General features: G+C 40.9%; 1 protein-coding gene across 1 annotated transcript in view; it reads right to left on the reverse strand.

Annotated features, from left to right (window-relative positions):
- COL7A1 (collagen type VII alpha 1 chain) overlaps nt 1-22,681 on the reverse strand; it is a 121,441-nt gene extending 98,760 nt beyond the window's left edge. Inside the window, exons 1-17 of the mRNA XM_087708992.1 lie at nt 22,629-22,681; nt 18,981-19,074; nt 17,880-18,060; nt 16,478-16,637; nt 15,874-15,967; nt 14,195-14,353; nt 13,664-13,821; nt 12,264-12,393; nt 10,458-10,580; nt 8,223-8,372; nt 6,864-6,983; nt 5,336-5,482; nt 4,692-4,802; nt 3,476-3,625; nt 3,236-3,364; nt 1,820-1,966; nt 1,381-1,506 (exon numbers count right to left, since the gene is read on the reverse strand). Coding sequence (XP_087565118.1) covers nt 1,381-1,506; nt 1,820-1,966; nt 3,236-3,364; nt 3,476-3,625; nt 4,692-4,802; nt 5,336-5,482; nt 6,864-6,983; nt 8,223-8,372; nt 10,458-10,580; nt 12,264-12,393; nt 13,664-13,821; nt 14,195-14,353; nt 15,874-15,967; nt 16,478-16,637; nt 17,880-18,060; nt 18,981-19,065 — 2,170 coding nt within the window. The 5' untranslated portion in view covers nt 19,066-19,074; nt 22,629-22,681. The remainder of the gene's footprint in view (nt 1-1,380; nt 1,507-1,819; nt 1,967-3,235; nt 3,365-3,475; nt 3,626-4,691; nt 4,803-5,335; nt 5,483-6,863; nt 6,984-8,222; nt 8,373-10,457; nt 10,581-12,263; nt 12,394-13,663; nt 13,822-14,194; nt 14,354-15,873; nt 15,968-16,477; nt 16,638-17,879; nt 18,061-18,980; nt 19,075-22,628) is intronic.
- Nucleotides 22,682-23,140: the final 459 nt, after the last annotated feature.

Here is a 23,140-nt window from a genome sequence, read left to right on the forward strand (position 1 = left end):
CATTCCGCAGAATTCTGTTACAGTACTAGGAAATGGAGAGATACATTTGCTTATTGGATAAATATATAAATTGTGAGAGTTACTTAGTATCAAGGTTTTCAGAAATTGTGTTTTTTTACATAATGGGAAATCAAGATATTTTATACCGAAAAAAACAGTGGCTTGTTATCGCAAAGCCCAAAACGGCTTAGTGTTAAGTGCAAGCCTGACTATTGAGGTACTGTTAATTAAATAACAGATATATACAGTTATATACAAGCTAAATATAACTACTGCTTCAGGGGTGGGTTCTGGCAGTCACAACTGCCAGTCTGCTCATGGGTGCTTCACATGCTCTTGATGTGCACTGCGCGTGCATGCACAGGACAATAAAATTGTTGTGCACATTTGCAGAAGCAAAAATCAAGATGGCGCTGCTGCCTGGAGAACTGGTTCAGGGGCCTGGCAGGCCTGGGTCGCTGCCAGTTCCAGCGACCCAGGTTGCCAAGCCACTACCAGTTCGGCTGAGCCGGTCCAAACTGGTAGGAACCCACCACTTCACTGCTGGTATGAAACCACAAATAACTACAGTATAATTAATGGTTAACACTTAAACAGTAAGCATTGTTTTCACAGCTTCAGAGATCATGGTCAGCGGCCACTAATGCCATTTTTGCCATTCCTTACTGGATGAAAGCGACACCCAGTAATTACTCAGCTAAAATTTGACATCATTCCCACCCTCTCCTCTTAGACCAGGGATGTCAAACTCAAGGGGCAGATCTGGAAACAGTGAAGGACCAGCTCACGGTGCCTCTGCCAGCGAAAATGGAGCTCAGGAGGGCTGCGGGTAGTCCTTGAGAGCTTCGTTTTTGCTGGCAGAGCACTCAGGCCCTCACAGGTGTCCCTGACATGTCAAGTGGTCCATGACCACCTTGGCCATGCCCACTCCAGTTCCACATGGTCAAACAGAACCCTGATGGGGCCCTCAATGTCACCCATCTTAGGCCTTAAAGAACTCCAATTAACTCTGCTGTTTTCTCTCATTTTGCTTCTACACCAAGTGACTCCTTGTTTCAAATTCCTTTTATCAACTTCTTTTCTTCTTGGGGCCAATTACTCTGTTTAATTCAGCCTGTCTCACTGAGTTGCTGTTGGGGTGGGGTAAAACTGGAGAAGGGAACATTTATGTATGCATCCTTGAGTGATACAGAATAAAGCAGGATATGAAAGAGGGAGGGAGGAAGATAAACAGACATAGACAGACAGACTCTTCTATATTCCCACCTATAACTTGAAAAACGAGATCTTCCCCCGTTTTTCTTCACTAGATCCTTTTCTGCTTTGTACCGCTTGAATCCTCTTGCATCAGAATTATCTAGGCATGCAGAAGGTCCTTACCCTGAGTGTTGACAATCACCAGTTTATAAGCTGTAGCCCTGGGAACAGGAGTCCACAGCAGCCGAATGCGACCCAGTCCCACTGGCACCATGCGCAGATTTGATACACTGCCCACTAATGGTGGTCCTGCCACAGATGGACAGAAAATAGGATTACTGGAAGGATGTAATAGATGGCTTGGGCTTATAGAGAGAACAGTTGAGTCAATTCTTGAAACAAAGAGACAAACCTCTGGTCCTTTTTTAACATACCCACTCAAATAATTGTAATAACAACACCTTCTCATTTTTCTCCCCTTTGTTCTAAATACATTATCTAAGGACAAAAATATTCTCCTTATTAGAATATCAGAAGATGAATAATTCCAAAAGTGATTCCATGTGGGGAACAAGGTAGCAAAAGAGGCATTGGAGCATAGAGACAGAGTTAACACACTTACGGATTTGGATGTTGAGAGGCACGGAATTACCCTCACGGTTGCCAATAAGAGCTGACACACGAACCACGTAGGAGACATTCTCTGTCAAATCAACTAAGTCCTCTGTGGTCTGGGACCCTGGGATTTGTCGGACCCTCTCAGTGCCATCTACAGCAGAAACCATAATAGTTGTGAACATGAACTCATAACTGAGGCTTTCTAATTCAAAGCTTGTTTCATAAAAAAAAAATCTTGTGATTTTGTGGTCACAGCATCAGGCTACAAAGAGACAGGAACCCGACATTGGATAAAGAGAGAGGAGGCTAAACTAAGAAGTTCATTTTCCACAAACAAAGCACTTCAGCTTTATTCAGAGTTACTTTGTTACACTCTTCTTACTTAGGTGTAACTCATCTCTGTGTTGTTCCTACTTCCATTATTCCCCAGGTACCATCACCCATAGTTATCCTTCGCGAGCTGAATGCAATGAAATTTCATTTTAACGTATGCTGATTAGTGTACCTTTAAAGTGACCTATTCTAGTCTGTTCTGTTCTATTCTAAATTCTATGCTCTCAACGAACAAGCTTTGAGCGTGTTTGCATCAATGTTCCTTAGAACATCATTATTAAATCAGTGGTTCCCAAACCTGAGTAAAATACCAAAAATTGGTAAAAGTGGTTTTTCTTTAGGTAACACATGAACCCCTTATCTAATCATAATAAGGTAAAGGTTCCTAGTCATTCTATTCATTCCTGTCTATAGGGGGCAGTGCTCATCTCTGTTTCTAAGCCAAAGAGCTAGTGCTGTCCGAAGACATCTCCGTGGTCATGTGGCCAGCAGGACTAAACCCTGAAGGCACACTGAATCCTATTACCTCCCCCCCCTTGCATTTTTTTACATGCTTTTGAACTGCTAGGTTGGCAGAAGCTGGGACAAGTAATGGGAGCTCACCCCTAGGCGGCGCTAGGGATTCAAACTGCTGAACTGCCAACCTTCTGATCGACAAGCTCAGCGTCTTAGCCACTGAGCCACCACCTCCTTATCTAATCACAATAGGGACATTTAAATTCACTTAAAATATTTGATTCACATTGGATAAAAGGGCTTTTTGATAAGTGGCTTTGACTAATAAGGGGAAAAGTTTGAGAAGCACTACTTAAATGATCAGAGGTGATGTTTTATCAAGATGCTGTAACTTGCAAGAAAATCTCCCTTCAGAACATGCTCTTCAACCCAGAAAAGCAGAAAAAAGAGGGATGTTGAAGAGGGACCAGATGCTCCAGACTATACTCTGTTTATTGCCTGGAAAGACTCTTCTTCTCCTTTTAGTACACTTCTGCTCTTCCATCTCCTCTTCTCAATGGATACTTCTGGATTTTCAGCAAGCCGCCACTATCAAGCCACTCCTATCAACCAACTGCTCCTGTGTGCTCACCTTGCATATTGCGTACTACGATCTTATATCCTGTGGCTCCTTGGACTCCTAGCCATGATAGCCGGACTCTGTTTCCTATGGTCTCGATGATCCTCAAGTTGGAGACGGTTCCCACTGAAGGTGCCACCCCTAAAAGACAAATGTTGGCTTTCATTCAGCAAAGACGATATGAGAACCAAAAGCCTCAGCCAGGAATGTGACTAGCTGAATTAAAGGGAGTGTGAGTTTCCTCTTACTCACCTGTCTCTGAGATAGTAACTGGGGTTGCTACTTCTTTTCCATCATACAAAGTGTAGAGGGTGATATGATATTCCGTGCTGGGCTGCAGGCCACTCAGAGTGTAGCTGTTCTCATTGGTGGGAAGAGAGACAGTCTTGGGAGAATCTGCTCCTTGAAATCAATACAAGATAGAAATTAGTATTGATCTTTATGGATTTGAAAACAAATAGGTATTATCCCGATGTCTCACTAGTCTGACATAAATACTAGAACTAAGTCATTGCCTAACTTTCAATTCTCTTCCACATTAAGGCATAATCATAGTTCATTCCCCCCATATATCAAAAGGCATTACGATATGTATATTTTGAGAGGGAAAACAGAAACATTCAATTGATTTTTTTAAATTTAGCACCAAAATGAAACATAACAAACTTTGAATATGAAATATTTGGGAATAATATAAAACAAAAATAGTCTAACTCAGTCTCTTTAGTCTCATTTACCACCAAGATCCTTGTCACTGAATTCCATCAAATTCTGCAACAACCATTCTCTTTAAGCCAACATTCTCAACACCTTCTGCCAATTACCTCCCTCCGTCCCATCAGATCGCATAGAGTAGGCCTCCTCCGAATTCCATCCGCCAGTCAGTGCCGACTGGCAACTACGCGGAGGAGAGCCTTCTCAGTTGCAGCTCCGACGCTATGGAACAATCTCCCTGTGGAGATCCGCACCCTCACCACCGTCCAGGCCTTCCGCACAGCCCTCAAGATCTGGCTATCCCGTCAGGCCTGGGGATAAGACTTTACTCTCGCCCCTCCCGAATGTTGAATGAATGTTGTGTTTTTACTGTTAATTATTTTTACTCACATTTTCTTTTTGTGTTTTGTTCTGCACTCCCCTCCCCTATTATTGTAAGCCGCCCTGCGTCCCCTCAGGGAAAAGGGCGGCCTATAAATGTTTAATAAAACCTAAAACCTAAACCTCTGGTTTTCTTAGATAAGTCATGGAATTATAATAGGACATGCTGAAGGATACCAGATCAGACAAGCTTATTCTAAAACTTACCTTAAAGGAAAAGAAAAGCTATATGCTGCATAGAAACTTCTCCAAAAGGATATCAAATATTTGAAACTGACTGGGAAAGGAACAGATTCACCCCACCACATTTATAGGTGTCCACAATCTCCATATAACTTCTCTACCACTAATTGCACAAATTTAGCCAGCTTACCTGTTGCTTTTCTCCACTCCAGACGATACCCCCGAGCATTAGGGATGATATTCCAGGCAACCTTAATTGATGTTGGGTCAACAGCAATAGTCCTAAGAATCTGGGCTATTTCTAAGAGCAACAAAAAATAAATAGTAAAGTTCTGAATGGTCAGGAAAAGCTATAATAGCCTCTCAGTTATTACAATCTTTAGATCAAAGCCATAATCATTATGAGACAAATTTATTCAAAGAAGAAAAACAAGTAATAATCCATTATCCAAATTCACTATTACAGGAAGTCGCAAAACTTTTTATAAAGATGGACTTTAGCTGGACTACATAAATAACATCCATATATTGACATGAACATAGCTACACATCCAAATATACCAAATAATATCAGTCACATTTTTTCTCCTTCCTTTGAATGCATAGTAAACAGTATGCCATCTTTAAACTTGAATCTGAATACTTCCCTAAATCAGTTTTCATGTTCGATATCTTAATATTTAACATGTTATGTTAAAAATTATCTTATAAATGGAATGCTAACAATTATTCCATAGGGCATATTTTACCTGAAGTGGTAGTTATTGTAACAGCAGTAGTACTGTAGTACCAATAATAATAATAACAAAAACAATCATCAGCAAGTGCACTTACCTGTTTTCCTCCTAATGGAGGCCTTTGGACCTTCTACCTGTCCATAGAGTGGAGCAACAGATACTAGGTAATCAGTGTTAGGCTGCAGTCCTGTTAACAAATGGGAATTCTTGCTAGCATCCACATCAGCTGTTTGACGACCCTGACCTACGAAATTTCAAAATACAAAGCAAAAATGCAAGAAAGCTGTTAGCCATTATCCATTTGGAACATGCATCTGTAAACTACATGACCACATGGTGAAGTGAGAAGTCTACCTTTTTTACTTTCCTATCACATTCAGCAAGGGATCCTTAATGCTTTGCTTCTCATCATATCACTAGAAGTGATATTGCCATTGCCACCATACGATGTCTTTTTGGATATAGTGAACTTTTAATGCTACTCCTAACTACTTAATCTATTAATTAACTGGAAAACTAATTGTATTAACATGGGAGTATTCTAAATAAGAAACAAAATAGATAATTATTAAATTTCTTACAAAAAGAAAAAAAATCACAGGTTTGGGCAGTTTATCAAAACTTTTAAGCGTGCAAATCCACCACTTCCAAGTTTTGAATTTTGGATAGGTGTCATCACTCCATCCAAGATTCATAATCAGTTCCTTATTGGACTTTCCTAATGCATATAAATAAGCTTGCACATTAAAAGGTTAAATACATTAACTTCCCATCAAAACAAAAAATTACAGAGCTACAGTGTGGTGGAATGTAGGCTGGATTCCTAGGAGGGAGGGGCTACATTCCACTGGACCAAGAGACAGCAAAGTTTACATTGTTTGACTGGGAGAAAGATAACTCCTCCCTAGAAGTTCTCAGTGTACAATGATGCAATGTTGATTTAATTTGGCAAGATTTCTGTCTATAGGTGAGGAGCAATAAATGAAATTGCTCAGAAGTAATTGTGTGTCTTGCTTGAATTTTGGAGCCTGACATAATGGTTTCTGGAGAAACCTATTTAGAAATTATTGTAAAAGTATACTTACATTGGAAAATCATGCATATCAAGACTATCTCCCTTCTAGAAGATATATAAATTCATCACGGAGAGAGTGTGTAGGTGTGTATATCTGTTTTAATATTATTAAATATTATGAATATAATGGTGAATACATATTTTAAAAAGAAACTATTACTTCATATCATTTGTGCCTATCTATATTCTGTGTGTATTTGTGTGTAATATATACCTGTTTGTGTAGTATTATAATGCTACTTAAGAGTGTGTCAAGTTATTTTCAGGCCTTGTTCAGGTCTAGAGGATTTATATTTGTCATCAAATGCTCCTGTTTCCATTATTATTTTTTCATTGTAACAATTGGTAAAAAAAAACACCATATAGATGTCTAATTAGAAAACAGTCTCACTTGTTATTCAGAATGGAAGTTTTGATATCTTGAAAATCATTTCCTATCTGTGTAGTGGATAGTGTAATTAATGCTGAATTTTCATTCAGTGTCTGAATGGAGAACAGGGTCTTACTCGGTATCTGAGGAGAATATTTATATAACATCAAACAGATATACCTGAAAGGAGTTCCCAGGTAACACGGTATGCAGTAACTCCACTCACACCCCTCCACATCACCAGCATCCCTTGGGAGGAGATGTTCTGGGAACTTAGTTGTTGCACTCCTGCCAAATTCACTAAAGGTAGAGAGGGAAAAATCAATCAAGATGAGAAGAAGGATGTTTCAACTCTATAATTATCAATAATCCTAGAACCCAAATCTATGTGAGCTGTATTTTCTCACGGAATTGACATATTTAAGCAATTATACTTCAAGTTTATGAAAGGCAAAGGGATGATTTCCCTACTTAAGTTATGAAGTTATGGATATTTTTATGGCTGTGCTAGTCAATAATACCCACAATCAATATCTTTATACTGGATTATAAAAACTACTAAAAGAGTTCCAGATGAAGACGAAAAAGTTCCAATCCTGGAACCTCACATTTCTCAAAGCCTACTTCATGTATAAAATAAACACTGGAACGCCTATAGTTCCTTAGGTGCCTAATCGGGGCTGGATTTAACAAACACGTCAAATTATAGATAGACCTTGGGTTACGGCTGCTTGTTCAGTGATCAAAGTTATGATGGTGCTGAATACAGGGGACTTATGAAGAGTCCTCGAAGTTGAGGCTGTTGCAATGTCCCAATGGTAACATGATCGTGATTCAGGCACTTGGAAACTGGCTTGCAAAAGAGTTGAAGTGTCCCTCAGTTGCATGAAGGCCATTTGTGACCTTCCCTGCTGGCTTCCCACAAGCAAAATCAATGGGGAAGCAGGCAGGAGGTCATTTCTACAAGTCTTTACCACTGTCTTTACCACTGTCACTTTTTCACCTGCCTGACCACCTGTGCTCTGTAGTGTCTGCCTGTGGCACTGCTAGCCTGCATTCTGTAGTGGCCATCCATGGTACCCATCTGCCTATGCCCCATCACTTTTGCCCACAGTATTATCTATCAGCACTACATAATGCCTGCATGAAGCAGCTGCCTACTCATCCACACTCCCTAGTGCTTGCTCATGGTATGCACCCGCCCATCCTCACTCCCTAGTACTTGCTGTGGCACACACCCGCCCTCTGTAGTATCTGCTCACAGCACCCTTGTGCCCTCCTGCATTCTATTAACACCTATCCAGGCTAATCAGAGCTAAATCCAGGAACATTTCCTTACAGTTAGAATAATTAATCAGTGGAACATCTTGCCTTCAGAAACTGTGAATATTTTCAACACTGGAAGTTTTTAAGAAAAGATTGTCTGAAATAGTATAGGGTTTCCAGCCTGAGCAGGGGGTTGGACTAGAAGACCTCCAAGGTTCCTTCCAACTATGAAAAAGACCAAGGCTCTACTTTCTTAATTTAGGTGACACATACTTGTTCGGCTATGAACTACAGCAGGCACTATTGTATTATGTGGGAAGATGGGGTACAATGTTATCACATAGTCAGTGTTAGGTCGAAGGTTGCTGAGCAAGAACGAAGTAGAACTGGCATCAAGATTCACTTCTTCAGCTTCAGCTTCACCTTTTAGGAGGAAAAATAAAGATAATTTTAGAAATGTACTTTACAAAGTGATGAAAAACATAAAGGATCACTGGATTGTGCTACTTCTTTAAAAATGTCAATAAAGTTACAGCTCAACTTCTTATCTTATTCTTCATTCTTGATTTCTTAACATTGAGAATTAAAGACTGAACTATTTGGCTAATTCAGGAAAACAAAATATTGATAAATAAGGGTTGTTTCCTTTTAAAACAAGTCTTCCCAACCTGGCATTTTCCACAGGTTTTCCAGCATTCTAGGAAATGCAAGTTGAGAGTACCTGCAGTGGTTAAAGCATCAAGTTAGAAACCAAGTGACTGGGAGACTGGGAGTTCTAGTCCAGCCTCTGAGTTTTGTAGTTTGTAGTTTGTAGTTTTATTAGAATTTGTAGGCCGCCCTTTTCCCTGAGGGGACTCAGGGCGGCTCACATAAAACTGGGAAGGGGGGAACACAAACATCAAGATAGAAGACATATAATAAAATAGTAGGCAACATACATTCATCATTCGGGAGGGGTAACTATCCTTATCCCCAGGCCTGACGGGCGAGCCAGTTCTTCAAGGCTATGCGGAAGGCTTGGACTGACCTTGAGTCAGTTACTCTCAGCCCCAGGAAAAGGCAATGGCAAATAACTTCAAAAAAAAAATCTTGCCAAGAAAACTAGAGACCTTGGCTGGGCAGTTACCAGAAGTCAACAGTCACTTGATGGAAACACACAGAGTTAGCCAGAAGCCACGTGGTGGACTCAAGGAAACTACTTTGAGTCAGAGCCAAAAGTGAAGGACAATATCCATTCTCTTTCTGGACCTTGACTTAATTTCTCTAATCCATCTTTTTCCTTATTTTTCTTACTTCCTTTCCTTCTGATACTCTCTTCTGTCTTTCCCCCAACAGCAGATTGAAGGTTTGAGACAGATACTTAACAGAAATCTGAACTGATCTTTTCTGGGAGCTTTGAAAAATTAAGCCAAATGCTATACGGAACTAGACTGAAGGCTGTAGGTGGCTCTAGGACTGAAAGTCGCCGACACTTCCTTCTAATACAACAGCTACAGGAGTCCATTTACACATCTCTCCAGACTGGGGCTTAGTTGCTTTCCACATGATCCCATGTAAATCTCCACCCTTATTTCAGAGTATTTAGTATTGGATGGAACTCGTATCTCTAGCTGCTGGAACAAGGAATGGAGACCATTTTAGCATAGACCACTTAGTCTAAAGTGGATTAGAAGAACTATCTATCAAGAACTATCTAGAGACAAATGACAGTGACAGCTACAGGACCCCCACCCCCCCTTTTTTTTGCACAGGCTTTCTTTCTGATTGAGTCACGCCAAGCAAAGCAGCAAGCAAAAGCAACAGTTGATGGTGATCTCATCAACTTTCATTTTGGTGCCCACAGGGCCAGAATTCTCTTCTAGGCAGATAAACTCCCTTGGCAGCAGGTGTGGCCAGACACTGGGTGAGGCACTGGGAGAGTTGCCAGGCTATAAGCACCGGCATGGCTGCAGGCTGGGGTGAGGCAGCTCCAGGTGCAGCTTCTGACAAGCACATCAGAACAAGTTGCAGGTAAATATTCCAGTCAGGTCCACTTCCCAGAGCTGGACTTTCTTGCCCAGGAAACCCTAAATTCTGGTAATTTGGTAATGACAGTGATGTTCGGGAGCAGTTGGGGCTGGACATAAAATTATCCTCTTCCCAAATCAATTTGTTCTGACTAGTCAGAGCAAACTTCAACAAACAACAACAGGACTGGGGAGTGTAGTGTGGTTCTCAGACATTGTGCTCCATTCTGCTGAAGGACTCACTTTTCTGCTAGAGTGCAAACCCAGTATAATCTAAAGAAACATGGCAATTCCTGTTTTCTCCCTCATCCCTGTGACTCAGGAAATAGAGAACTACCGATGAGGTTAAGGGGAAGCTGCAGCACCAGCCATGTATTTCCTGTTCCAGTTCAGCTCCCGTATTCCCTGAAGCAATTTAACTAATTGCTTTTTGAGAAAAGAATCTTTCTGAAACTTAGCACTTCTAACCCCAAAGATCACCCCTGTCAAGTTTTGCACTAACCTCTAGCTACATAAGTGAGCCGGTAGCCTTGTAGGGCTTCATTCAGATCAGCTGCCCAGGATAGCCTGAGGAAAAATGGTCCTGTTTCTAACACCCGAAAATTTGTCACGCCAGACAGCATCTCTGCAAGGAAAACAAAGAATCAATGGGGTGGGTTCTTCACATTCACTTGAGTTCCAGACACAATGTGTTATGAGAGAACTTATTATCAGGCGTGGAAGCCATCTTCTACATTGGGCCTTCAGGCCTGATACATTTTCCACTTTGGGAAAATGGGAGTGGGGATTATATGGCGTATGGGTGATATATAGTCAAAATAACATTCCTTTCTCAGAGAGTCAAAGACATCTTGCCCTGCAGCTGCGATGATGTAACTGGGAGTCATCTCCAATTTTGGATGGTGCCTGATTGGATCATGTGATGGACATGTGGGTGCTGGGCAGGGACTTTTGGGTGGGGAAATCCTAGAAAATTTCAGATTCGTGTTTTCCCAGATGTGCCAATATGACATTTCTAATAAAATGGAATTTTGAGGAAACTCAAGCCTCTGAGTCTTCTTTCGTTGGGGGTCCTGACACTTATACTAATAGGAATCTGTAGAGTCATTTTCATTCATAGTGGAATGAGCTAAATGAGCAAAATGGCAAAGCCATCTCCAGCCAGGCTCCCTTCAGAACTCCAGGAATACCACATCTGTAGTACCTCAACTATTAGGTTGCCTGGAACTAATGAATGTAACCCCAACATCTGAAGGGATAATGGTTGCCAAAAAAAACCCTGCATTGTAAAATTATGCTGGCAACACATTTAAAAGTGACACAGGATAATGAACAGGTTTCAGCTGTTACAAAAAGGGTATTACAGAAGGGTATTTCTTCCTGACTTCAGACAGTTAAAGTTATAAAAATGGTGCAGACAAGACACGAGTGAGAAAAGACAGTCCTTGAACACAAGGTCCAAAGCTATATAGGGCGCTAAAGATCAATTGCAGGACTTTGACTAATACTCAAAATGGCCCTGTAGTCGGTGCAGTAGTTTCAAAACATACATGAAGTGTTTCCTGGGGTCAGCCCAATAGCAGCCTAGCTGTGATAATGTGAGATAGTCATAGGCAACGGGGGGGGGGGGGGATATTCTGATGAGAACAGAACACACTAACAAATTAATGTATTAATTTTTAATATGGTCATTTTTGAGTAGAGCACAACTCTTGATGACATACATGGAGGTATATGTCAGGTTTCTTGGTATGATGCCTAAATAAAGTCATCTTCAAAGGCAATATAATGCTCTGTAAGAATTGTACCATTTGGTATGTACCAAGTGCATTTGGAAAAATGCAGCCAAATTCTAGGAAAAGAGATGGTGAATGCATATCTGTGCTATCTTGGAGGCTATTTGGAACTCCAATGCCATCTTGTAAAAGAGCTTAAACTCCTGTATTACCTGGGTTGCCCAGAAATAAATGCATACAATATAAGATTTTTTATTATGGTTTTTCTTGGCTTCCCAGAAGATAGCCATGAACTTATTCTACCCACCAGCTTTCTGTCTCTGCAACCAAAAAACTGTGGCTATATCCTGGACTATAGTAATACACAGAAACTACATAACTGTAAATTCTACATATTATACATGACAAGACTACACAGACACCCAAAGAAGCACAAGTGGGATTTTATACCCAAGAAATCTGAAGGCACCAAATTCTGGAATTATTTGGGAGAAATTTTAAAAGGAAATGTATCAAGAAATGTCAAATAAATTACAGAATCTCAATATATCAAAGATGGGCTTATTACTCACGTGTCCGTCCTTTGCCAGAAATTGATTCTCCAATGCGGTTGGCATACTGAGCTATAACAGTGACCAGGTAATCTGTCCCACTTTTCAAGCCACGGAGTACAGTGCTTGTCTCACCAGATCCCACACTGACCTGTTTAATATCCAGAATGGATCTGTTATCACTCATTAACTGCCACCATATCTAATCACATATGAAAATAGCATCTGTGTGAAATTTACATTCTACTATTTCTGGTATTTCTCAAAGAAAAATTGCTTGAGGGGGGACAAGTAATACTTAACTCCTCCTACCTCCATACTACTTTCCTGATAAAAAATTATTACTACAATACTAAAATTAATTTCTACTGGGAATAAATAAAATGTCTTTTTTTCAGAACTGTGTTAGGGCTTTATATAAAAATAAAAATTCCTCTTCTATGCAAATTACAAAAAGAAAAATACTTTATTCATCTGATGTTTACTGCATATTGTTTGCAAATCATCTAACACATTTAATGTTCATCTTATACTACTGGCAAGTCATGTCACATGTTCACCTCGCATTTCTTGCACTAAAGTGTTAATCACAATTTACTAGATGGAAGGATTGCTTAAAACAACTTTAGACAGAATAACAGAGTGATTGAAGCAGGGCCCTGCTTCATTATCACCTAAATTTGTCAAATTACCACTACCCAAGTTAGTCTCTTCTATTATAAAATACTTCTAATACACACACACAAACACACACAAGAAAATGACAGCTCTGTTATACAGCCAAAAGGACTTTAAGTAAATAAGAACTGGACAGTGATCAAAGGAATCGGACGGGGTAACTGGCTCAAGATGTAAGTTACATTCTTAAAAAGATAAAGTGATGAGACAACTCCCTTAGAATGCAGGGCGGACACTGGACCTTTCATCCTTTTTTATAAACAAAAATTCAATATTATTATGTCAACTGTAACAATATGTGTCAACTAAAAAAGCACTGTGGAACATGGGCTGGTCCGAAAACAGACAAAGTTTGTTAGTGTTTTATGTTGTTGTTTTAATATGGAGAGGGGTGGCATTAATATAACCTTAATAATGTACCCTCCACTTCTTTTCAGACCAAAAAAGGGCCTTACCCCCACATTAGTTATACGCATAATATTTTATCCTGGGAAATGTCACCCCCAGAACACCACAAACCACTTCCTGTTCCAGAAGGTTCACTTCCAGAAAACTGCTGTATCAGCCCCAGAATGGATTGACTAATGTGGTCTTGGAAGAAAAATAGGACAATTCAGAATTCCCCCAAAACAAATGTTTTGCACACATGTATCTGCCGCATTAAAACTGCCCTCCTTTATAGCTGAACATAGCTAAATTCACTTCTGAGAAAGCATGAGGCTTGCACTATGAAAAATACTCACCTCCTGCCTTTCTGACATGATTTGTTGCCCCAGGCCAGTCAAAGGTACATACTGAATTTTATATCCAATTACAGGACCACCAGCTGCTGTCCAACGGATCCTTAGCATGTCTCTTCCTTGTTCCATGAAGACCAGGTTGGAAGGACCATTGTAGGCACCTTAGGGAAAGAAAAAGCAGAGAAAACGACAGAAATCAGGTTTCTTGTTGACACAAACCATTACAGACAGTTGTGGACATGGAAAGGAAAGGCTAAGCATGTCAGAAAAACTGAAAGAATCTATCAAATGCAGAGTGACAGCGTTGACATCAATAGGAACTGGGGCCTGCAATGGAAGGATGGAATGCTCCATTTGCTGACATTTCAAGTCAAATCAACAAAAACAGGAGATCAGTGGCCCTGACCTCAGCTTCCTCCAATATTGTTTCCATGGAAAAAAGAGAAGAACAAAATTCAGATGTTCACTGAAAGGAAAGTCCTGAAAGTTATATAGCACAATAAACCGAACACTGAAGTCCTCCAAATCCTTTACCTATTGTCTGGAGGATGCCTCCTGTGCTGGCACACACCTTCTGTGACACCAGTGGCAGGAGGGATGCCAGGATTTTGAAATCATTAACATAGAAGGAATAGTCTTCCGTGGGTGTGGAAGCCACTCGGTCAAGCTCCTTCCGGTCTGCATTTTTGATACCTGGGTGAAGGAGAGAGAAAAGAAGCACCTTGCGTTAGCTCCAAACCTCCTTTAAACAATTGCTATATTCTTGCAGTAGTTGGCAGAACTACTGCACACTGGCAGAAACTCTCAAAATAAATCAGGCTTTGATCACCAAGGTAAATTTTGCTACTATTTAAGCTGAGATTGAGAAACTGACGTGCTTAGACATTTTGGATTTCACTTCTATCAGCCCCTGGTATCAGTTGATCAAAGGGAAAAAATACGGAAGCCTTAAACCAAAACATATGGAGGCCTCCTGAAGCTATAAACCTGATTTAATCCTTGTAATTTGAAAAGATACTATAATCTGAATTCCATGGAAGGGCACATCTTTTGCCTGCACTTCAATATCTAAGATCTTTAAAGAGGGCTGAGAAAAACTCCAGCCTCTTGCCCTAAAGAATAGTTGAGGCCAGTTAAGCTCTGCCAGTTCTTGTCCCAGTTGCTTTTAATCCAAATATGCTAAATTTCCACCACAGAAACTTGGTGGAAAACAGTAACAGTTGCTCCAAGCTCTCTGGGGAGGCATTTTGTCCTTCTTCAAAACATGCTTGGGGAGAACTGGGAGTCTTTTATGGTTTTGCTGGAAAAAAAAATGCTTCTACACATATATTATACACTAACATCTCTCATTTGAAATCCATATTAGGACTATGCTTTTCTTAGGCAAATGCCAAAAATGCATGTAAAATTTTTCCCCTGCCCTTTGAGATTTCTTCAGTGGGCAATAAATTAAAAAGATTTTGGAAAAATAGGAAAAGAGACATTATTAAAGATATTAAAATGGTAATGTGTTCATAATCAGGGTGGTGAGATGAATATCTTACTTGATGAAGAAATGTGGAGATTTTGAAAGCCTGTACATTTTTGTGGCTTTTGAGTTGATTTAATAAAAGCATTGAGATTTTAGGGATTTCTCCTGCCAAAAATAGTGCTTGTGTTTTCTGTATAACTGAAATTGATATATTTACCTTTATTTTTGATGCACTTCGTTTGCATTGGTAGTGGGAGTCAGATTTTTTTTTTATTTTTAAATTCTAATCTGGGAAAATATTCCTCTGTGTACCAAGAACAATGCATCAATAAACAATTGCTTTCTGTAACATTTAGCCAGAGTGTTGCATTATAGTTGTATAACTGAATTCTCAGTTTGCAAGTGCAGACTTCCCCAGGCTTACCGGAGGCATAAGCAAAGTCTGATTTAACCCTCGTAATTTCAAAAGATACTATAATCTGATTTAAGAGGGGAGTGATTCCAGGATTAATATACCTAGAGGGCCCCTCCCGTGCTTGCAATGTTCTCAATCTTACCTAGCCCTAAAGTGGCAAGTAAGAACTGGTATATGCATTTCACGTACCACCCATCCAATATGTTTTTCTTTCAGCAAACAGTTAACAAGGGGGAGGTGATGAGAAGTAGTGGCTGGTGCAGAGGGAGAAAGTCCCATTAAATTTGTCCTTATTTGATATCCATCCTGTGCTGCAAGATCACTCACCCACTGCAAAGATTTTAATGCCTTGATTCTTCAGTTTTAAGGCCGTCTGCTCAACCTCATCCTGAGACTTTCCATCAGTAATGAGAATACAGATCTAAGGGGGAGAAATGCAATATACTACATCACACAAAGACTTAAGCTCAATTCTTTTTGAAGAACAGCTCAGTGTATGCTCAGCCTGACCACCTGCAGTTAGATGGCTGAGGCAAAAATAAAGGTCAGGATTGCTAAACACATTTCTGGGAACCTACACCCTTATTTCAGAACACCAGTAAGAGTTATTATTTAATATTGGTCCATTAACAATATGTAGCGTTTAAATGTCCCTTATGGGGTGTTTTGCTTACATTACATGATGAAGCTAGAATAGGAAAGATATTCCTCATACAGCCCTTAAAATTAAAAAAAATGTCAGGTTTAAGTGCTGTATCCATTCAGCATTTATGGAGCAACAGATCATACTTCTACTGACAAACATGATTTTTTCAATATTATAAGAGGCTAAAAACGGCTGTCAGAATGGTCAAAACCTGTAAGATTCTGCCCAGGATTCTCTGGCCATTCCCTTCTCTTTCTGTTGGGGCAGTAAAAGTTTTCACAATACCTTTGGAATGTTAGGCCGGAGCTCATTGGCCCCAAATAGGTTATCTGCTACGTAACGCAGTCCTGCTCCTGTGCGAGTATTCCCGCCCTTGAAGGCTATCTCTTGGACTGCCCGTATCACTTCCGTTCCATTGAGAAAGTCCGAGAATTTGAACTCAGTCCTGGAATCAAATGAAATTAAAAGTAATTAAGCAGAAGCAAGAGCAGGAACCACACTATTACTTGAAAGCCCATCAGTTGAGAGAGGAAGGATTTCCCAGAATACTGCTCTATAACCAATTTTTGTTGTCAAGTAGTTGTTTTTTTTTTAAAAAAGAATCAATCTCAGGCTTTTTTGGGAGGTTTTCAACATTATAAATAGTGTACTTGGCTCCTCTTACAAGTAACAGGCAATTACCGGTATGTCATGAATGCAGTTTTGTTTGTCTTTAGAGTGAACATGAATCTCAAGAATATGTACAAAATACACTCACACTGCAGCCCCTTCTGTGGCCAGCTGGCAGTATTTAACAAGTTACTCAATGCACATCTTCTAATCAAATAGATTTACTCTGCAAATAGAGTAAAGAAAGGGAATACATCTTTCTCTTTCTCTAGAGAACTTCAGTCTGGCTATTTTGAGGGTCACCCTTTAGGAATAGAGGATAAGGGCCTGGAGGCTAAAACATATAAAGAACGGTTGATGGAATTGGGTATGTCTAGTTTAATGAAAAGGACGACTACGGGTGACATGATAACAATGTTCTGATTTCTCAGGGGCTGCCACAAAGAAGAGGGGGTCAAGCTATTTTCCAAAGCACCTGCAGGAAGGACAAGAAACAATGGATGGAAACTAATCAAGAAGAGAAGCAATCTAGAACTAAGGAGAAATGTCCTGACAGAACAATTAATCAGTTTAGAAGTTGTGAGTGGTCCAAAATGGTAGATTTTAAAGAAGAAATTGGACAACCATTTGTCTAAAATGGTATAGGATTTCCTGCCTGAGCAGGAGGTTGGATTATACAACCTCCAAGGTCCCTTCCAACTTGTTATTCTAGATGGTTAGAAGTAAATAGAGTTTTAATTGCAAGTGAAACCAGTTAAAAGTTCTTTGTGGTTTGACCTCTCAATCTTCTCCAGACCAGTACTTTTTAGGTGCACTGAGTTCAACTCCCAGATTGCATGGTACCAGCATGGGGGAAGGCAGGCTATCTAATCCATTGGACAACATATTCACTATTGTGGCCACCTGGGAGACTCCAAGAACTCTACATGTCATGAAGGCAAACTGATTGACCCCAGCATTTAGTGAAATTATGTCTTGAGAGTATAGCAGCCCCATTTATCCAAGTCAGTAACACAGCTGTTCTCCCAAGAATTTGTCTGAAGTAAGTAACATGAAAAGCAAGTAGACTAGGACTCACCTGGGGTCATCACTGTACTGCACAGCTGCATAACGTACCCCGCTCACACCCACGACATTGATAAAAGGAACAACCAGGCCTTCCATGAAGGATCGGATCATGCGGAAATTTCCCCTGCCAATGCTAGAGGATCCATCTATCAGGAATGCAATGTCGGCCAGGTATACATTGGTGCAGACCACTGCAAGGCAACATCAACTGGTCAGGAGGCTTACCTTCATCAGTGGATCCCTTCCTTCCATTTATATTACAAGGCAAAAGAACAGCAGGAGCTGGGTGGAAAAAAGGGCCTCCTGGAAGTCCAAAAAAGGGCCTGTTTCCAGCCTTCGGAAGGCCTCCAGAGGGCCTCCGGAGCCTCGGGGAAGCCGTTTTCGCTCTCCTGGAGGCTCAGAGAAAGCCTCTGGACCCTGGGGAGGGCAAAAATGCCCTCCTCACCATGGTGCAGGAGGCCAAGTACGCCATGTCTACCATGGCCATGCCCACCCAGCAACCAGACAGACAACCGGTTGTTAACATTTTTCAATCCCACCCCTGCCCCAAGTGCACAGTCAAAGCAATTATTAGTATTAAATGACTTTGAAAATTGGTAACATTGAGGAGAAAAAAAACAGAAGTTCTTCCCTCCTATTGCATAGCTGTTATGAAACTATAATTAAGAATGGTGTACCAGGTACATTCTGTAATTTATTTATCTTAAAAAATTACACTCTATGAAAGTGCTTTTAAATACACAAAGTTGTAAAAAGTAAACCTGGCCATGTTCAACTTCATTCATGAGCTCTCAATACCCCTGTATTTTCTGGAGACTTCCAAATGAACTCCAGTATCTAATCCTTGCTCTCCTATTACACCAGGTGTGCTAGAAGTAAAATCATACCATATGGTGCTCTGTGTAGCTCTCCAAGATTTCACATGGTGTTTTTACAAATTCTTCTCTCTAGGGTCCTTCTCTAACAGAGGAACAGCTTTACCTCTTAGCTTTACTGAGTTTCCTGCTATCCCTTGCCTAGCCAACACAGTGGCTGAACGAAGTGCAAAAGACAGATGTTGGTGTTATAATCTATAAGGCTGCCATGAAGAATTAAATTAACCAGGACTCACCTCTCTCCCTTTTTTGAGCCATGACTTGTATGGAAGCAAAGAATACCGCATGGAGTGCTGCGAGGAACAACATTTTGCTTCTCATGGTGGGAGTCTGAAACAAAGAATAAGAGATGGAAACATGCTCAATTCTTCAGACTGGGAATCAAGAGCTGAACAAGTTTATCATGAGCAGTATTGTCCTCGTCTCCAACCCAGGACCACATATAAGTGGCAAAAAGGGTATTCACGTTGCTTATTTATATGCTACTTTTATATCTCATTGTTTCTCTGGAAATAGGCTTCCTATAATTTTATGTTGTCTGTTTAACCGTGGTCAGAGAAGAATAAAATAATAACAGAGTTGGGAGGTCCAACCCCTGCTTAGTCAGGGAACCCTACACCACTTCAGACAAATGATTATACAATCTCTTCTTCAAAACTTCCAGGAGATGATGATTGCAAAGACCTGAGTGCAGTGTGTTTATTAATAGGAAAAAATCAGGCAGTAAAGAATGGAATATTAAAGAGTCATAACCTCAGCTATCAACCTTCTCCAAATCAATAGCCTTCACAAATTTAGGATTGCCATCCCCATCAGCTACAGCCTGCATGCGCAGAAATGTTAAGGAATGATAAAAATTATAATGCAAAATCTCTGGGTGACATAAAGTTGAGGAACTGCTCTTCAGTACACATGCTGATAGAAATATGCAGGTCTTAATATATTTCATTCGAAATTTCTACTTTAAATGCATAGTTAATTGAGAACTACATTGCAAAATCCAGACAAGACTGAAATTCAAACAATGATAATATGTGTGTGTGTGTGTGTATGTATGTATGTATGTATGTATGTGTATATCTATCTATCTATCTATCTATCTATCTATCTATCTATCTATCTATCTATCTATCTATCTATCTATCTATCTATCTATCTATCTAGTCTTTCCTCAGAGAGAGTAAGGAAAGGAGCAGGAGGTTAAACCCTCAGCTTGCTTCATACAAGATGAAAGTCTTAACTGACAAAACAGAATACCCATGGTTAAACAAATCATTGTTTAGCATAATGGGTGAACCCAGAACTATCACTTACACAAGGCTTCATTACGGGCCAAACCAGATGATTAAGTGAAAAAGGAAGAACTTCATCCTACTGGAAACAAACTTTCACCTTAATCATCTAGGAGATACTTAGATGTACTTAGATGTAAGTAGATGTGATAGCACAATCTGCGAATCAGGTAATTAAATGTACATGTACATTTTATTATATTTACACCCTAGCTCTTTCAGGAAAGCAGATGAATCTTTATTGACTACAGTAATCAACAAAACAGCAAATGGTAAACAGTCCTCAGCCTATGGCTGTTTCCTCCCTTTTCGTAGATTATGCCACTGAAATGTAACAGAATGTCTTTTACCCCTTTAAAAGGAGGAGTGGAAACTTCTGATAGGCAAAACTCTCCAACTCTTTAATTTCTCCCAATTGTCCCTCAAACTTGAATTTGTAGCCACAGGGTTTACTGTAACAGGTTATAAATGCAATACTTAGGGTATGCATGCAATACTTGCTTTGTCAGATAAATAGGTAATCAATGTATACTTCATGCATATAAAGCATCTTGTAGTTGAGTTGGGAACTTCACTAGAAATTAATTATGCAAATTCCCACATGTGCATAGAAAAAAGTATGAGTTCGTAAATTGTATAGGGCCCAAAGAGCAAATGAAGTCATTGGAGGAAAATGACTGTTTTCCCTACATTTATGTCCTATATGTTCACACTTCATAGTAAAACAAAAATAAGGCAACCAGATTATACTTTGATGCAAATTACAAACCAGCCAAGTCTTATAGGTAGCACAATTAGAATTAGTTGGGGAAACTGAGACCTTGCTGAAGTGTAGTTCAAAACAATGTAAAACAACTATGATGCTAAGGCTAAATTCACATAATGTGCTAAGCCATGAGTTAGCTTATCATAATTGCCTCTGCTCATGCACCACGTCTCAGCCATAAATATTCTAGACTGAAAATCAAGTTTGAATTCACTGTTTTTGTCTACAGAATTTTCCTCAATAATGGTTATTTCTGGGTTCTTTTTGGTCCCAAGGAAAGTGTAATTTCCTCTTGCCCCCAAGTTACTAAAAACAGTTCCTATCCTGGTGAACTCCAGCCAAGCTACCACCTCCCTGCCCTGCAGCTATGAGGAAGGAAATAGTTCATTGGTTCAGCATATACAGGTACTCCAGAAATATTTATAAAATGGAGGGAGGACCCCCAAGGTAATCTCTGTTGCATGAGGCTTTATTGTACCCTAATCTTTAAATTTCCAGCCTACCTTTCAAATATCCAAAAGTCTTCCTCAATTATGATGGGACCACATATTACTTTATTGCCTTTTAAAGCGTTACTAGCAAAATCAGCCTGCAGGAACAAAACTGTAGCATTGTCTTATTATTTATTTATGGATTATTTATTCATAGATCAGGGAAGCCAGCATTTGAATCTGTAACTAGTTATAACCCTCAATAAAGTAACCTGACCAGGTCTTCATTTTAGTCTAATCCACCACACAAGACTGTTGTAAAGTTTTATGCTATCCCCAGTTTGTTTCCTTAACAAATATATATTTGATTCTGGGCTAGTATTTTTTTTCAATGAATGCTTCTCCCCTAGTTGAGCAGTCTATGGCAATGGGACTTACGTAATCCAGAGTTGGCTGTTGCACTACAGGTCCCAAAAGTCAACCTTGCTGTTTAGGGTGATGGGAATTAAAGCCCAACAATTTGGGGAGAGGCAAATGAAGAATCTATGGTTGAGTTTCCTTGAGCTGTCCAAAAGCCAATTTTAAGGAAATGAGCCACCAAAAAACTGGAGGAAGAGGACAGTCACCCTGTTCATGGAAAGCAACTGAGCATGGCCAACAATGGGTCAGTGGCTGCTGCCCAAGTTCCAGAAACAGGACACAACTCCCCCAGAGAGGACTCGCAGATGGCAACATGTATAGAGAGGAAACGCTGGTTTTTGAGCGACAAACAAGTGGAAACAAGAATTAGAAGCAGCCCAAGACACAAGAAGAAGAGGAAGAAGAAGATAGGACATCGTTAGAACTTGTCAAGGCGGCACCGCGCCAGGGAGCAAAACCCGAGATGCCTCTGAGCATGTGCAAAGTAAGGCTTCCTCCCCACTGAACGTTAACCCCCCGGATTGTACAGCCGTGGCTCAGGTGTTACTCGGAAGTGTGCAACGAAATTTCATTGTAATGTATGCCGATTAGCGTACATTCAAAGGGACAACAAAGTTTAGTCTAAGTCTAAATCTACGTCCCCTCGAAGTTTACTAGCCAAGGAGTTTAGGCTGCAATGCCAGCGAAGTCAGCGCTCCCGAGTTTCTACGAACGGCGTGGAGGGAAAGGGGGGACGGGGTGTGTGTGTCAGCTGCAGCTTGGTTCCCCTCTATTCGCGCGCCTTCCCTCTCGTGTGTGTGTGTGTGAGAGAGAGAGACAGAGAGAGAGAGAGAGAGTGCGTGCGTGTCCCCCTGGCTTCGCAGACCTGACCCCGCGGAGCATCCCATGGCATCCCTGGAAGCCAAGGGAGGCGGTGCTGCTTACCCCACCGGGAAGCCCGCCGGGAGATCCGCTCCTCGAAAGCGGGAGAGTTACCTGCCGCTGCCCGCGCGCATACTCTGCAGAAGATCTGGGGACTCTGCCTTGCCTCTCTTTCCCCTCAGCGGCGGCCCCCCTGAGCCTCTCCCGCGCTGCTCATCAGGGAAGAAGCAGAGAAACAGCCGGCCGTCTCTCGGAAAGCAGCCGAGGGGGGAGGAAAAGAAAAAAAGAACCCGGGAAGTCCCGCCACGCCGTTTGCCAAAAGGATGAGAAGGGGGGGAGGGGGCGTTGTCTGTGTACGTCGTTCGCCCCTCCTCCGGCGCTGCGCCTGCTGCCGCTCCGGGCTCGGACCACCCGCCCCCCCCCCTCTTGCGAGTCCAAGCGCGCTTCGCTTCTTTGCCGAAAATGGGCGGCGGGGAGGGAGTGTCGGTGGGCTGCCCCCCCCCCCCAGCCCAGCCCCGGTGGCCGGCTCAAGTAGTTGTCTCTCGTGCCTGAAGGATAGGAATAGCGCTGAGAAGCTAGAACTGCGAGGTATAGATAGCCCTCGACTTACAGTAGTCCGTTTAGTG

The sequence above is a fragment of the Thamnophis sirtalis genome, unplaced genomic scaffold (assembly GCF_051295495.1).
Source record: "Thamnophis sirtalis isolate CommonGarterSnake01/CBP01778 unplaced genomic scaffold, rThaSir2_p1.2 scaffold_3, whole genome shotgun sequence".
NCBI lineage: Eukaryota > Metazoa > Chordata > Lepidosauria > Squamata > Natricidae > Thamnophis > Thamnophis sirtalis.